At 44.2% G+C, this 15,634-nt stretch overlaps 1 protein-coding gene across 7 annotated transcripts in view; it reads right to left on the reverse strand.

Annotated features, from left to right (window-relative positions):
• The window catches only part of NEK7 (NIMA related kinase 7), a 115,954-nt gene that overhangs the window by 74,138 nt on the left and 26,182 nt on the right, over positions 1-15,634 (reverse strand). The window contains exons 1-2 of one of the 7 annotated variants that reach the window (XM_053245250.1): positions 5,699-5,832; positions 4,688-4,770 (exon numbers count right to left, since the gene is read on the reverse strand). The exons of 1 other annotated variant lie outside the window; for it this stretch is intronic. In XM_053245250.1, the coding sequence (XP_053101225.1) occupies positions 4,688-4,744 (57 nt within the window). In that variant the 5' untranslated portion in view covers positions 4,745-4,770; positions 5,699-5,832. Of the gene's footprint in view, positions 1-4,400; positions 4,506-4,687; positions 4,771-5,412; positions 5,656-5,698; positions 5,849-15,634 lie in introns of those variants that run through there. 5 more of the 7 variants (XM_053245251.1, XM_053245254.1, XM_053245249.1 and 2 more) reach the window with 5 other exon arrangements.

Here is a 15,634-nt window from a genome sequence, read left to right on the forward strand (position 1 = left end):
TCATCTCTGGGCGGTTTTGCTGGTCAATGACCAAACAAACTTATCTATCTCTGGGCTCCTAACATAAAACAATTAAAACACATATAAAAGTTAAAACAAATCAACAGTTTACAATCAACCATAAAATTAAAATAGACCATTTTTAAAAGCTGAGAATGCTTGGGAGAAAAGATTAGTTTTCAGGGTTTTTAAAAAAATAATTGCCAGAGATGGGGAGGATCGCTCCCCTGCTGAGGTATCTCAGCAGGGAGCGCATTCCACAATTTCGGGGCAGCGACTGAGAAGGTCTGTCTCTGTGTAGCCACCAAACAAGTTGGCAGTAACTGGAGACGGACCTCCTCAGATGACCTCAATGGGCGGTGGGGCTCGTAGTGAAGAAGACAATTCTTAAATTGTCTCTTAAATACCCAGGGCCTAATGCAACATCTGCAACAAAAAATGATAACAAGAAGATCTCCAGCATAGCAACTATTTTGTAATTTCTTCCTTTCCTTAAAAGCACAAACAGCAGAGATTCAAAAACTCTTTAAGCGCACACCTAGACTCATATACTAGAAATGCATCTGTGCTTTTGCTTCTCTTACTCTCGGTCAAACAATCAAAAAAATAAATGAATACTCATTAGAAGACCTATATTCAAATAAAGTATGCAGCTGCTTTGATAGAGATGGCACTGCACTAATTCAGGGATGTATATTCAAAAGGAGCCTATGTAGGTTTAATGAGGTTATCTACAGCATTTGGAGGAAAACCCAGAAAGTTGGGGAGTGCTCATTATTCAATGCTCATGTTACGGAGATGCAGAAAGAGGCTTTATTAAGCAGGGGGAGGGGGGTTGTGGGTTTGTTTGTTTTTTTAAAAACCAAGCAAACCAGCATATATTTCAAAATTTGAATTGGGAATTGCATCCTCTGTCTGTGCAGTAACTTGACAAACATTAGCGTGAACTACTAAGGCAGTGTGACAACCGCATGCTGAGAGCAAAGTCTCACTAATGTGTTTTGGCATGCAGGTTTGTAATCACACATTTACATATGCAATGACCTACATTTGCATGTCAGATCACACACTGTCTGGCTTTATTAAGACCGGGCACCTCCCTGTGTTTGGCGTCCAGAGTGGCGAGAGAGGGCCAGAGGGCGGTGTTTTTTTGGCAGTTGAGGGATGAACTGCCACCGAGGATTAGGCTGATATGGCCTGAGCATTAGACACTTCATTAGAGGTAATCTGTTTAACAGTGGGCAGTGTATGTAAACTTCACAGCCCATTTGCGGCACCTTCCCCCCCACCCCCAATGGCCTTTCTTCAAAGGGCAGTGCGCCTGACTGACAGCTTGTCTCATCTGTTCCCTTGTCCTGTCATACAATTTAGACATGGAGACCTGACATGAGAAGCAACATAGCTGCACATCTCCAACTATCATCCTGGTCTCCCTCCCAGCCACAATGCAATTTGGAAAAGGAAGAAGATTTCACATAAGGGGGGCAAGGGGGCACCAGTTGGTCAGAGAACATATTACATGCATCACAGTGCTAATGAAACTACGTTTAAAACCAACACATTAAAAAAAAACAATCAGCAAAGACTTCCATATCTCAACTAGTTGCTTAAAAAACAAAAACAAAAAAACCCTGTAATTCAGATATTGAGCTAGATAATTAAAACCCTTCCTAATTGTGAATGTTAAGTGCAATAAACCCAGGCTCCTGGTATACCATAATTTGAACATCAGAAGGCAGTCACATCTCCCTTTTCCTTCTTCCTCCAATGCGAACTCCTCTCTTTGTCAGTCTAAATCATGGTTTAATACCATATATGAATCAGGGCCAATCAGAGCTAATGCTAACCTGTTTCCATCTGAACTCAAGTCTGAAACCAGGACGTGAAATGGGTTTACGAACCTCAGTTAAGAAACAACTTTGCATGCTGTATTTTGACCCAACACTGCAAGGAAAATGCAGCAGATAGGCACACATCTCCAAATGCTCAGGGATATGCTGATACACACCAGACAGCTGCAGCTGGCCAAATGGTGAATGTCATGTAAAATGGTGAATGGCATGTTTGGAGACACACATTCTCCCCTTCACGTATATGGATAGCAAACTATCAGAGTACAGGCACAAAACATGACTACAGCATGAAGTGCCAATTGGCTCCAATTCCAAAACAGCAGCTGTGCTGAGATGTGTGAATGTTAACAATCTTTCTACCCCCTTGCTTCCTTAAGAACTGCTGCTATACATGAGAACAAGTTTTCAAACTTTTAAATTAAACTTTGTTTTTCTTTCAAAAGCCAGGACACAGCTACTTTATAGCTCCATAAAGCCTACACAGGCATAAACATTACAAGCACATTATTGTTATGATTGCTGAATTTCAAGAACAACTCTGTTCTGCTACTGGGTTTGTTTGTTTGTTTGGCTGGTTGGTTTTTTGGTTGTTTATTCATAATTGCCCCAGTTTGCATTGATTCAATTGTGCTAATTAACAAAACACATTCTTTCTTCATGCACAACATGATGCCAATAAGAGGGGGAGAAAGAGCTGCACCTTGGTAGGACTCCCATGCAACTACACAAAAATATTACGTGCTCCAGAGATCTGAGCTGTCTTAAGACAACATTATCCAAACATAACCTTGCACAGATACATGGCTTCCCCCGCACCCATGCAATATTCTACTCCTGTGATTATAGTGTTATAGACACCAACTTCCTATTTCCAATTCTCTGACTGAAGCAATTATTCAAATATGACATATGGCTCCTATCAGTCAGCAGGGGTCCCAATCCCTGCTTGACCCAAGAACAGTCACAGATCAGAGAGCAAAGACAGGCTTCAAGGATCATTGAACCCATTCACTGCTCTGTAGCAAGATTCTCTAGGCTTAAGTCTTGCCTCACAGATGTGTCATCAAGCCCCCACTTTACAAAAAAAGAAGTCTTGCAACTTCCTAGAGGACCATACTTGCATTCTCATCCAGATGTTACACAACTTTTTGATAAATCGGGGAACTTAAATTAAAAGCTTGCTCCACACTAAAGTTGGACAGGATAGTTGCAGAGAAATGAGAACTTCAGCAATAGCAATTCCCTCCACTACTTGCAGCAGTGTGGCAAAAGACAACGACCTGTGTATATTCTCCCTTCTCTGCAGCTACTGAAAGCACAGGAGCCCTGCTCCTCATTAAATCTGAAAACCTCACACCCAATATGACTTTCACTTCTCCCAGTGTTCAGCAGGATTTAATTTGAAACAGGGCTCAGTTCTGGAGGATTCTTTCATTGGCTTCACGGATGAATTTGAAAAATAATGGTGAGAAGTGAAGTACATTTGAGATGTCCAAACTGAATGTTTTGCAGTAGTGACTAACCAATACACTCTGAGACTGGAGCCCTCTTCAGACATGCACAAAAAGGGGGGGATGTTCTACTCACATACAGTGTCCTGGGGACACACCTGAAGTCCTGAACTGGCATTAATGAACCAAGAGGCATTACCATACTCACCCTGGGCTCTCCACACTTACGGCGTTTGCCTGAAGAGGCAAACGCCATGAGTGTGAGGGCGGTTGCTTCTGTGATCAGAAGGTTGGGGAGCCCCCAGCCCATAAGCCCTGTGGTGTTTACCTCTTCAGACACACTTATGGTCTTTACCTCTTCAGACAAGCGCTGTAAGCATGGAGAGAATGATGGCCACTGCTCCCTTTAAGGCGTGCGCATGCTCACAAGTTTTTGGATGTCTACTCAGTTCATTTTAGATCCTGCTCAGGTTGAATCAGGAAGGCCCCTTTCTGAATGCAGGTGTGAACACACTGCCTTGATACTGCCGCCCAGAACAAAACTCTTTCCACACAGAGATGAAAAAAATTAGAGGTGGTGTGAGGCTTCTCCATGTGCTAGTGCCAGGGCAAGGCTTGCCAGCATGACCTCAGGATACTGCATGTGAGTACAACATCTCTTTTTTTGCAAGTCTGAAGAGGTGTGGGACACACAAGGCTTATATATCAAAAGATGGAGGAAACAGTTACTTTAAAAGTAGTTTGAACTACTTAGCTACTTCAAAGCATTGTTCCCTCTCACAGGGATTCCCAGATCTTGTTGACTACAGCTCCCAGGATCCCCAAGCAAAAGCCATTGCAGCTGGGGATTCTGGGAGTTGTAGTCAACAGCATCTGGGAATCCCTGTTAGAGGGAACACTGCTTCGAAGTAGTTACAGGAGTTGTTCCAATTTTTACTGAAATTCAACTAATTACTTTTTGTGCAGTAGTTGAATGAATGAAGTTAAACTATTTTAAAAGTAGTTAGTGCCCATCAATCATCCTATATAATTTATGTCACAACTGCTTGCATCCCTTGTCTCCATAGAAAAATAAAACTATCCAAAACTACCAAACCTTTTAATCTTGCAATGGTATGTTCATTCTTTTTTTCCTTAGCAGAATCATTTTTTTCCTTAGCAGAATCATGCATAATACTGTGCAGTTTGATCCATGTCTTCTCTATAAAGTCCAGTTCCAACAAAGAAAACAAAATTAGAAGAAATAAAATCCATTTCACCATTCTGGGGCAGCAGTGACTAGCAGAAATGAAAAAATATATTGTTTAATTGGTTATTTGGCTTCTTAATTCCATCTTAATGAACTGCTTACTTCCTGCTCTTGGTATCTTTTTGAACTCCTACCTGTGGCTGAAATGGTGGAACAGGAGGGCCTGGCATGCCTTGAGATTGCTCATCCATTGTTAATCACAACACTTCCAAAGGACCTGTATAAAAATATGATACAATGAAATCATATTTTTGTATACATCCTTTCTTCTTATTTAAATAATACCATGGATATACGTTGTACTCTGCAAGGTAACAAACAGAAGGTCCCTGCCCTAAGGAGCTTACAGTCTTGATTATGACATGTGGAGGGGGCGGGAAACAGCAAAGGCAAGAGCAAGCAAGAGGAAGATTATGTGCAACTGCAGTTATAAACAAAGGCTTGGCGGCGGGGGAGTACTAGTGGCAATTAAGAAGTTAAATAGTCAACCCCTTAGTTTTACAAGACTTTTTCTGTTTGCAAATTCAGTCACCTTGAACTTATGTGATATGAAATTATGCATTGTGTGACAACCATGTGGCATAAAAAATGTTTAAATGACAAACACAACTGAATAAAAGTTCACGTCACGTGATCATGCCCGATGATACCATAGCAGGCGAACCAGAGCAAGACATTTCTTATCATTGCTTCAACAAGCACAGTAACTTCTCAAGGGACGCAATTCGTCTGTTTAGCTGCGAGAGATCAAATGATAAGACGTGGACTGGTGTGAACCGGCCCCAAATACGACAAAAGATGGATAGAAGGCAAAAAGAAAGAGAGAGGAGAAAAGCTCAGAAGTCAGAACAACACACACCATGCACCAAAACTTTCACACAACTGTGTTGCTATTCCACTTTCAATATGTCCTGCATATCGGAGAGTTCCTATAAATAATAGCCGTCATTGCAATCCACAACTTGTTTAGTCCATCAGTCCTGCTGAAGTGGATGGAACTGCTCTGAAGTGCGTGGGTGCTAGCTTGAGACCAATCGGGCCCGTATCGACACTGGAGCCAAAAGGCGCCCGGCCCCAGGAAACGACTTGCCGGCCCCATTACACCAGCCCCGGTCGGCGTCTAGGCGGCAGCAGCGACAACTTACTGATAGTATCGCGACTGTCGCGTCGTCGTCCGCACCGCGCCGGAGCAGGAGAAGAGGGAGGGGGAAGCCGAAGAGGAGATGAGAGAAGTAATCCCTCCTTCCTCCTCTGCTTGTCATTGGCTGAGGCGTGTACAGACTGAATCTGACTGACAGCTCGGCTGAGAGAAATGCCTGGAGAGGAGCCTGTCAATCAGCCTCAGCCTGCACACCCCTCAGCCAATGACAAACAGAGGAGGAAGGACTCATGGAGAGAGGGGTGGGGCCAGGATAGACCTTTCAAGTCACAAGCATTTTTGCGCGCTGAAGGAAGGATGTGCGCCACAGTCGGTGCATAGAAAAACGGAGGGCAAGAGCAATTTGATTTGGACAGATCCATTCTCAATTTGCGCTTGCATTTACTAGGCACAGTTCTGTTGAGTCACGGCTGTTCCGGGCTTAGAGCAAAGTAGAGTACCTAGGTCTTTCTTAACCAGGGCTGTCTCCAGTTTTTGCGGGGTCCGGGTTTGCAGTTTGCAGGAGCCCCTATACAATCAGAATTGTTTTTAATCTTATAAATGCTTAGGCACCCGCTGCATTGTTTCGCAGCTAAAAATGAAGATTTCATTCTCATCTTTCTCCTGCAGTCAATACCCCACACGATTCAAAGTCAGTGTGCTGTAGTTGGAGTGTTGCATAACAATTGGGCTCAAATCCTTCCTTATTCAGCCTTAAAGCTCCGTGGGTGACCATAGTCCAGATATTGTCTCTCACCCTAACTTCCCTCATATCAAAGGACTGTTGTCAGATTAAAGGGGGGAAGTAGAACCTACCTGAGTGACATGAAGGAAGGACAGGATATAAGTATCATCAGATAATACATGTATGTGTGTTCACATTACATATGCATATTTATGTTGACTTTTAGCCACATGCCCTCCAACGGAATCATCGCATACAATGATATGTATGTGAAGGTAGTTGTGATCATTTTAGACTCTCTCTCTCCGTTTGATTTCAAACCAGACAGTAGCATGACATACATGGAGTTACACCAGTTTCTTAGGATTTAAGGATAAGCAAGCATTTCAAGAGGAGGAGAGAAGGGCAACTTTTTAAAAAAGTTCCCCACCTGTTTTGCAAAGTCTTATTTTGAGGCCAGTATTTTTTTAAAAAAAAGAAAAAGAAACTACAATATCAAGCATTTTTGGTGGAGTGGGGAGAAAAAGTCACTTTAAAGAATTTGGGGCTACTTTACTCCACTACATGCTTATAAAAATAGGTGAATCAGCTATTTTTATAAGCACTAAGCCACTAAGTCTTATTAGGAGAGCCATATTGGGGTAGATAAACCTGTGCTCACACTTTTTACTATGTAAACTGCTTTGAGGACTTTTTAAAATTTAAAATGGTGTGTATTTTTAATTGTTTGACACATTGATTGTGTATGCAGAAAAGGGGAATAAAAATAAAGCTGAAACAGGGACGTAACTATAATAGGGCAAGGAGAGACAGTTGTCTGGGGGCCCACTGCCTTGGGGGGGGCGCCCAGAGACAAGTCACATGACTGACTCCCCCAGCCATGCACCCGCCCGGGCTTCCTTCAGTTGTATTCATTCTCTGAAATTGATGTGAGTGTTAAGACCTGGAGCTACCAGAACAGCATGTCTTTCTCTAGTACCATTAAATGACTTGCATCATCCACAATTTACAAAACCTTTTAAAAAATAATTTAGGATAATGTTCTATTGTGGCGCATATATATATATATATATATATATATATATATATATATATATATATGCTTTTTGTTACCACTATTCAGGCTCATTTAAGATTTCATTACTTCATGAGCTGAGCTTCAGTGAGGGGGGGGGCATTTTAAAATCTTGTCTCTGGGTCTACTACAACCTTGCTATGCCCCTAAGCTGAAATACATTGTGTTGGGTATAAAGGCAGTTCTGACTCACCCAGTGATCCATTGGAGGATGTGTAACCCTTTCTGAGCCGCAGCCCAACCAGTGACAATGGATCCAGCTGGGGCATGCCCGGATGATGTCAGTCAAGCCAACTGGGTTGCCCGGATGACCAACATGGCCACTGAAGGAGCGGACAGCTGAAGTTCCATGAGACCCACGGCTTTTTTCACAAGAGCTGAGTGAGCTCTAACGATTAGGGATGGCTCAAGAGGGTGGGGGGGTATCTTGCTTTAAGGGTGGAGGAGGGTGCACTTACCCCTCCCCCCGCTTTCCCCCTGCCGCCGCTTCCTCCTCTTCGGCAGGAAGTGGCCGAATGTTTCGGGCGCACATGCGCACGTCACAATCGGGTGCACGACATGAGCAGGCGCGATCGATACTTCCGGCTGAAGGGGCGGCAGGGAGGTACACTGCCACCCCAAAGGCTTTTACCAAAACCGAGTGCCAGCGGGGGGAGGGGTAAGTGCACCCTCCCCCGCCTTCGAACCTACCCAGTGTTTGAACCTGTTTGGAGGCCCGTAAACGGGCCTCCAAATCAGTTCATGCACATCCCTACTCACGATATCTTGGGGAGTACAGGCAGGTATTCAGTAAAAGGGAGGAAATGGCTGAAGAAGACAGAATGGCTGTAGTGGAAGGTTAGGTTTCCAGAGCAGGGGTTAGTCTGAGCCTGAAGAAATGAGTTGGTTGGGAGCAGGAGGGCCTCATCTCCACATAGGGTTGTGCAGTGATAGTCAGGCTTGAGGGAGGACTAAGCCTCAAAGAATAACTGCTTGGAGAGTGGGATGCCGATTTGGCATGCCGAGCAGAAGAAGCTGTGTGGGTTGCTCCTTGCCTTTTTAATTTGTATTTAATCTATTTTTAACTACCAACGCAGAATGGAGTGGTTTTTTACAACGTTTATAACAACTTATTTCCCATCTCTGCTGCCTCTGTTTTTTTCGACTTGTTGCTGAAGCCTGAGGAGTTTATAGCGATTTCCCTCAATGAGAGAGCACTCAAGTGGCGGTGTGGAAGACCTGAGTTAGTGGGTTTTAATTGTTTTATTGTTTGCTGGTTTATTTGTTCTGTTGTGTGGAGTGATAGGAGTTTATTTTGTTGTTTTGTTTTTGTTTTGTTTTTATTGCTTAGTTTTGTTATTTTAATTAAGTGTTGTAAATGGGATTGTAACCGTGGATGAGCTCTATTGGCAATGAGCCAACTCAAAGATAAGATAAGACCAGCTTTCTTGACATAACGGAGGAGACTCGGCAGCTGTTGTACATGTTGCATCGCCACTGAATACGAGGAGACCGAGACTTCGAGAAGTTTTGTTTATATCTCACTTTTACCACTAATTGCCAACCAAGCAACTGCTAACTGTGGACTGGCTGCCGTTCTGCGGTGATTACCGAGAGTGTTGGCAGAATTAGACTCAGAGGATATGACCGAGCAGTTTCCCGGCTATTGTTTCTCCTGGGCTGTAAGAGACAACTAATAGCTGGGCTGTGACTATCTCTTAGTGGAGCTCAGGGATATTTAGCCAGCAGTCTAGTGTTGAGGTGAGAGCTGACATTTTTGACTGCTGGCGTTCTGTCCTCCCTGCTGCTGCTGCTGCTGCTGCTGCTGCTGCTGCTGCTGCGATTGCCCGCCGTTCTAGTATCACCTGCTACCCAGAGGATTATCGTTCTCAACACCACCTGCTACCTATAAGATTGCCATCATGGTTTGGTGGGAGCTGTTGATCGCCACCCGGGAACATCGGACAGAACTGGGGCCTTTGTCGAAGTGATTGGATAGCTCCTTTATGGTCATCTCCCCATTTCTTTTGCGTTACATGCGAGATCATTGCTGCTTGGACCATGACAGTGACTTCTACTAGAGGAGAAGGTCGTTAGCAGCAGCCTGGCACATGGTGGAGCAGTGCCTGCCTGCTGTGTTCTTCTGTTGCTGTTGTCATTTGTTGCTGCCTGTTACTTATTAGCTATTCTTGTGTATTACCTAGAGGTTGTTACCTGTTGCCTAGTTGTGGTTATGGTACTGCTGAGGAGTGTTGGTGGTGCTGGGTCCCGGGGACGGGATTGGGCTTTTATATTGGTGAGTAGGAAGGGGGCGAGAGATGGAGAGCAGAGGATTAGAGGTTAATGAAGGGAGGTGGAGATTTGGACAATGGTAGGGAAAGGAAGATATGGCAATAGGCGGAGGATATCAGGGAGTAGGGCCCTTAGATATTCACGGGCTCGGAACTTCTCTAACCTTCACTCTGTTTTGAGGGAGAATGGGAGAACGGAGTGGATACACCCGATACTGATGTTATATAACGCCAGATCCATTATTAATAAGACCAACACCTTGCAAACATACTTTGTGGAGGCAGGTGTTGATCTGGCATTTGTAACTGAGACCTGGGTGAGGGAAGGCAAGACAGTCACCTTTATTGAATTAACTCCGCCTGGGTTTAAAGTTCTTCATCAGTCGCAGGTCAGGGGTCGGGGTGGGGTGGGGTTGCTGCCCTTATTTGAGAAGATTATTCTTATAGTGAACTCCCCGCCCCTGAGATCCCAGAAGTTGACTGTGTGGGTTTAAAGTGGGACGTTTAAAGTGAGAGTCTAGCTATCTGGTTGGTGTATCGACCACCTAATGCACCGCCAGATGCTTTGCATGGTCTGATGGAGGCAGTAGCGGAGTGGTCTCTGAAGTACCCGAGGTTTTTAGTTCTTGGTGATTTCAGTGTTCACATTGATGACTCGGTTTCTACTCAGGCACAGGAGTTAGTGTCAGCTATGATGTCCTTGGGACTCTCGCAATTTGTTACGGGTCCTACTCATCAATTGGGTCACACCTTGGATCTGGTTTTTGGGATAGGGTTAGAGGTGTGTCCCTTTTTCAGCTGAGAGGGTGCCATGGTCAGACCATTATACCTTGAAGGCATGGTTGGGGGTCACGTCGCTGCCCCGTTCAGAGGGAAGGCAGGTCTATGTTCATTCGGAGGAGATTAATGGACCCATTGAAATTGCAACAGGCTTTACGGGATCCTATGCCCCTTGATGATTCGTTGGATGCCTTAGTCACCGACTGGAATAGCCGGCTTTCTGAGGCTATTGATACGATCGCACCGCGGCATCTTCTGAGATGTCCCCGGAACCCAGCTCCGTGGTATACCCCGGAGTTGAGGGAGATGAAACGGCATCTCAGACAATTAGAGTGGGGCTGGAAGAGAACCCAGGACGAAGCAATGCGAACATCTTATAGATCATTTATGAGGTCCTATGAGACAGCAGTGAGGGATGTGAAAAAAGAGGTTTGGGGGGCCACCATCACATCCGCAAGCTCACAGCTGGCTAAAGTATTTGAGATAGTTCTATCTCTGACAAATTTTTCTGGTACAGATCATGAAGTTATAGAATTGGGTATTGGCTGTGAGGTTTTTAAGGGCATTTTTGCGGATAAAACCTTGTTGCTCCGCCGAGACCTCCCCCTTACTTCTGATGCAATTGAGGAATTGGAGGCTCCATGGTCATCTACTGGGCCCATTTTGGAGAATTTTAACCAACTTTCGGAGGCCGATGTTAAAAAAATTTGATGGCTATGAGGCCTAACACATGTCCCCTAGATCCTTGGCCCTCCTGGCTGGTGAAGGCCGCCCAGGAGGGGTTGCAGCCCTCCCTTGGGAATATTATCAATCTTTCCCTGGAGATGGGGATTTTCCCAGGAGAGCTGAAGGAGACATTGGTTAGGCCACTTTTGGAGAAGCCATCACTGGATGTCTCAGAGCCAGCTAACTACTGCCCGGTATCGAATTTGCCTTTTTTAGGTAAAGATAGAGCGAGCGGTAGCAGTACCACTTCAGACATTTTTGGAGGATGCAGTGATTCTCGATCCCTTCCAGTCTGGGTTTCGGCCTGGGCGTGGGGTAGAAACGGTCCTTGTAGCCTTGGCTGATGATCTCTGTCGCCAGCTTGATAGGGGAGGGTCGGCGCTGCTGTTGCTGTTAGATCTCACAGCAGCATTCGACACTGTGGACCATGATATTCTGAACCACTGCATAGCTGATGCTGGGATTCGAGGCGTGGCCTTGATGTGGCTGCTGCGTTCTTTCCTACACGACCAAGGATATAGAGTAGCAATGGGCGATGAGAGGTCTTCACGTCATGTATTAACATGTGGCGTCCCCCAGGGGGCTATTCTCTCACCCTTGCTGTTCAATATTTATATGCAGCCCTTAGGAAAGCTGGTGAGGAGTTTTGGGCTAGGGTGCCATCAATATGTGGATGACACCCAGCTTTTTCTGCTGATGGACAGCAGGGCTGAGGACACCATAGCCCAGCTGACCAGGTGCTTGGACGCGATCGTAGACTGGCTGAAGCAAAGTCGTCTACGGCTTAATCCGGATAAGACTGAAGTTCTGTGGCTGGGCCTGAAAAGGTTGGGGGGAGTTTCCAATTACCAACCCTTGATAGTGCTTGTTTGATACCTCAGCCTACAGTGAAGAGTCTGGGTGTGATTCTTGATGCCTCTTTGAATATGGAGGCTCAGATCATGGAGGTCGCTTGAAAGGCCTTTTTTCATACGCCAAATACGGTGTATTATCTGTCCCCTCCGGATTTGGCCACTGTGATCCATGCGACGGTCACTTCTAGGTTAGATTATTGCAACTTGCTTTATGTGGGGTTCCCACTCTGCCTAACTCGGAGATTGCAGCTGGTGCAGAATGCAGCAGCCAAGGTCCTTACTAAGGCACCTTGGCGAGCACATGTGACACCTTCGCTCTTTCAGCTGCACTGGTTGCCGGTTGAGTCCTGGGTTAGGTTTAAGGTATTAACTTTAACATTTAAAGCCCTACACGGTATGGGCCCTCCATACCTCCAGGACCACCTTGTTCAATATGTCCCTCGCCAGGTCCTCTGATCGGCCACAAGTAATACCTTGGTGATCCCAGGCCCTAGGGATATTATTGTTGCAATCAACAAGAGCCAAGGCCTTCTCAGTGGTGGTCCTGGCTCTATGGAACAGTATCCCGGATAATATCAGAGCTCTCCATGATCTCTTGACTTTCTGTAAGGCATGTAAGACTGAAATGTTCCGTCGGGTGTTTGGTCGCTGAGATAGCTGGTCGTAGAGTGATCTTGTAATCCATGGTTACTATGCCATGTGGAATGAGTACTGTATAGGGTTGGGGTTATGACGTTTTGTAAGATGTATTTTATAGAATTGTGTTGCTGTGTATGTTATTGCTTGTAAGCTGCCCTGAGTCCTATGGCAGTAGGGTGACATATAAATCTTCATAAATAAATAATTATTTATTTCTCCAGGAAGAAAGCCCTGGAGAATCAAATCCCTGCAGCCCAATCCAGAGTAAGGGGCAGGGTTTACTGGAAAGCAGCCTACAGAGGAATAGGGAAGGAGTGTGATAGAGTTCAGTTCTTCCCTGGAGGCCTCAGAGTGAGGTCTTATCACCAACTATGGTAAAGAAAGGGGAGACTAACAGCCTTGGGCTGGGAATCAACTGTAAGTTCCTTACCTGAAATAAGTTTAGCTGGACATGACGGGTTATTATTCATGTATAAATGCTTGGATCTGACTTTGTTTGGTTCTTGTCATTCCTAGGGAAGGGTTAGGGTGATTACTGAATTAGGAAGCAGTGATTGAATTAGAAAGCAGTGATCCTAACTTATTGTTAGGAAAGCAGTGATTGTTGATGCCTCTATAATTTCCTTATCATCCAATTATCAATAAATCCTTCTTGTTATAGAGTGTCACTCCTTATAGGGTTCTGTCCTAGTCACACACTCCTGAAAACCTAAGACTGCTCAAGCCTTTCTTGTAGGGAGGAGTTTTTCACTTTACTCTCGCAGTATATTGCCTAGGAAGGGTGAATCTGGCCATATAAAAAAGTGGCAGCCTACTTGGGACTCCTCAGAGCTAAAGGAAGGATTTTGTACACACACACACACAACCCTGCTTTGATCATTACAGGTTGGGAAAGACTCTTGCCTGAAACCTTGGAGAGCAGCTGCCAGTAAGTGTGGACCAATGGTCTAAATTGGTATGAGACTGTTTCCTATGTTCCCTCCTGCAGTGAAGCTGTGGAGGAGAAGCAAAGCAGGCTCAGTGTGGATGGCCAGGAGCATTCATACATAAAGTGTACATAGGATTGTAGGTTCAGAGCCCAGCCCTCTCAAGTATGTGTGCATATCATGATGGTAAAATAAGATTCTGTGCAGTCTGAGCTTAAGGTTTACTCAGAAGTAAATCTAATTGAGTGCAAAGCGGCTCACTCCTAAACATTTATGAAATATTGTATGAGGTGATAAATGTTGGAGCTAGGATCCTGGCAGCATCAGCTCTCAGCTGCAATGTCTCATAGTGACCACTGGGGGGAGGGGTTAGGGTCATGGATAAATGTGCTGGACTTCCAGTGTTAGTCTCCATTTTGTCTCTCCAGAGACAAAGGCTGGGGTTTTTTTGGTTTGGTTTTTTTGTCTCTCTCTTCAGCCATGAGTGACAGCTGAAATTAAGCTGCAGGCTTTTTCACGTTTGTTTGTAACCTTTTCTTTAAGTAAATCCTTGTAGTTCTTCAATACTAAAGAACTGTCTCAAGACCTCTTGCTTTGCTGCTTTCTTACCAACCTGGTTTTGCTCAGCTATTTGGGGACTGAGGACTGTCATTCTTCCCCTACAATAAATACCTAAAATAATAGGCTCAAAAACATAAATAGTATAATCACTTGCCCTTCAGTCAAAACAAACTGTAACACAAGTGAAGATTTATGTAAATGCAAAAAATTACTGTACTGATATTTATAATTCTTTTCCAGCATTTTTGCTTCAGTTCATGTAGAAAGAATCAAATCCAAAAGCATCCTAATCCATATATAAAGAAAAAGCTTTAAAAAACAAAAAAAGCTTGTCTGCAGAACATTATTAAAAACAAAGCCAAAATGCAGATATATTTAACCCAGAAAAAAGTGAAAGTGTCTACCTAACTGGGAAATGCCATCAAAAGGAAAGCACATCTAACAGCATGGCTGTGTGGTGTTGGTTTGTTGGTTTGTTTTGTTTTAAAACCCCTTCCTAGCCTAAAGTTTTGAAGGTGGTATAAATCAACTTCAAATGTGTATTTTATTATTTTTCCCCTTTCATGGAGTTTTCAAACTGTTGTAACTGTTCAGAAGTAATGGCAACATCACTATTTTCACCTCTTAACTCTTGAACCAGAAGCAAAGCTTTTCTACAGAACTGTTCATAAGTCTTTGCACTTTGCTTGCATTGTGGTAATAAAACTGCTCTGTAACAGATACAATTTCCTTTCTTCCTTTGCATCCAAAGACAGTTATCGGTGGGGTTAGGAAGTAAATGCTAAAATGATTAGCACACATTGTTAAGACAATAACTTCAGCAGAAACTGAATTTTGAGCCAGCGTGGTGTAGTGGTTAGAGTGCTGGACTAGGACTGGGGAGACCTGAGTTCAAATCCCCATTCAACCATGGTACTAGCTGGGTGACTCTGGGCCAGTCACTTCTCTCTCAGCCTAACCTACTTCACAGGGTTGTTGTGAGGAGAAACTCAAGTATGTAGTACACCGCTCTGGGCTCCTTGGAGGAAGAGTGGGATATAAAATGTAAAAATAATAATAAATAAAAATAATAATTTAACAACCATGCAATTTAGCTTCTTTATGTATCCTTTCTGCCCTGTTTGAATTATGTAATTCATTCAGTAAAAGCCCACCTTAAACTTTCTTCTCCTTTTATGTTTAAAGCACTCAACTTCTTAAACGGAGTGCTGAGGGATTCCTTGGAACCTTATCAGATGTTCCTCAAAGAGAACATCAGTAGTAACAGAGAAGCTTTCCTGAAAGACTTCCCTGCAATATGCACCTGCAGGATTGTGTTCTGGAGCACACAAGCACCCTCACAGTCATCTAGGGCAGCAGTGGGGCTAGGTAGGCTAGCAGGAACCCTATATGGAGCAAGCAAGCAGTATCAAAATGCAGCCCCCAAT

This window comes from Hemicordylus capensis, chromosome 4 (assembly GCF_027244095.1).
Source record: "Hemicordylus capensis ecotype Gifberg chromosome 4, rHemCap1.1.pri, whole genome shotgun sequence".
Lineage (NCBI taxonomy): Eukaryota > Metazoa > Chordata > Lepidosauria > Squamata > Cordylidae > Hemicordylus > Hemicordylus capensis.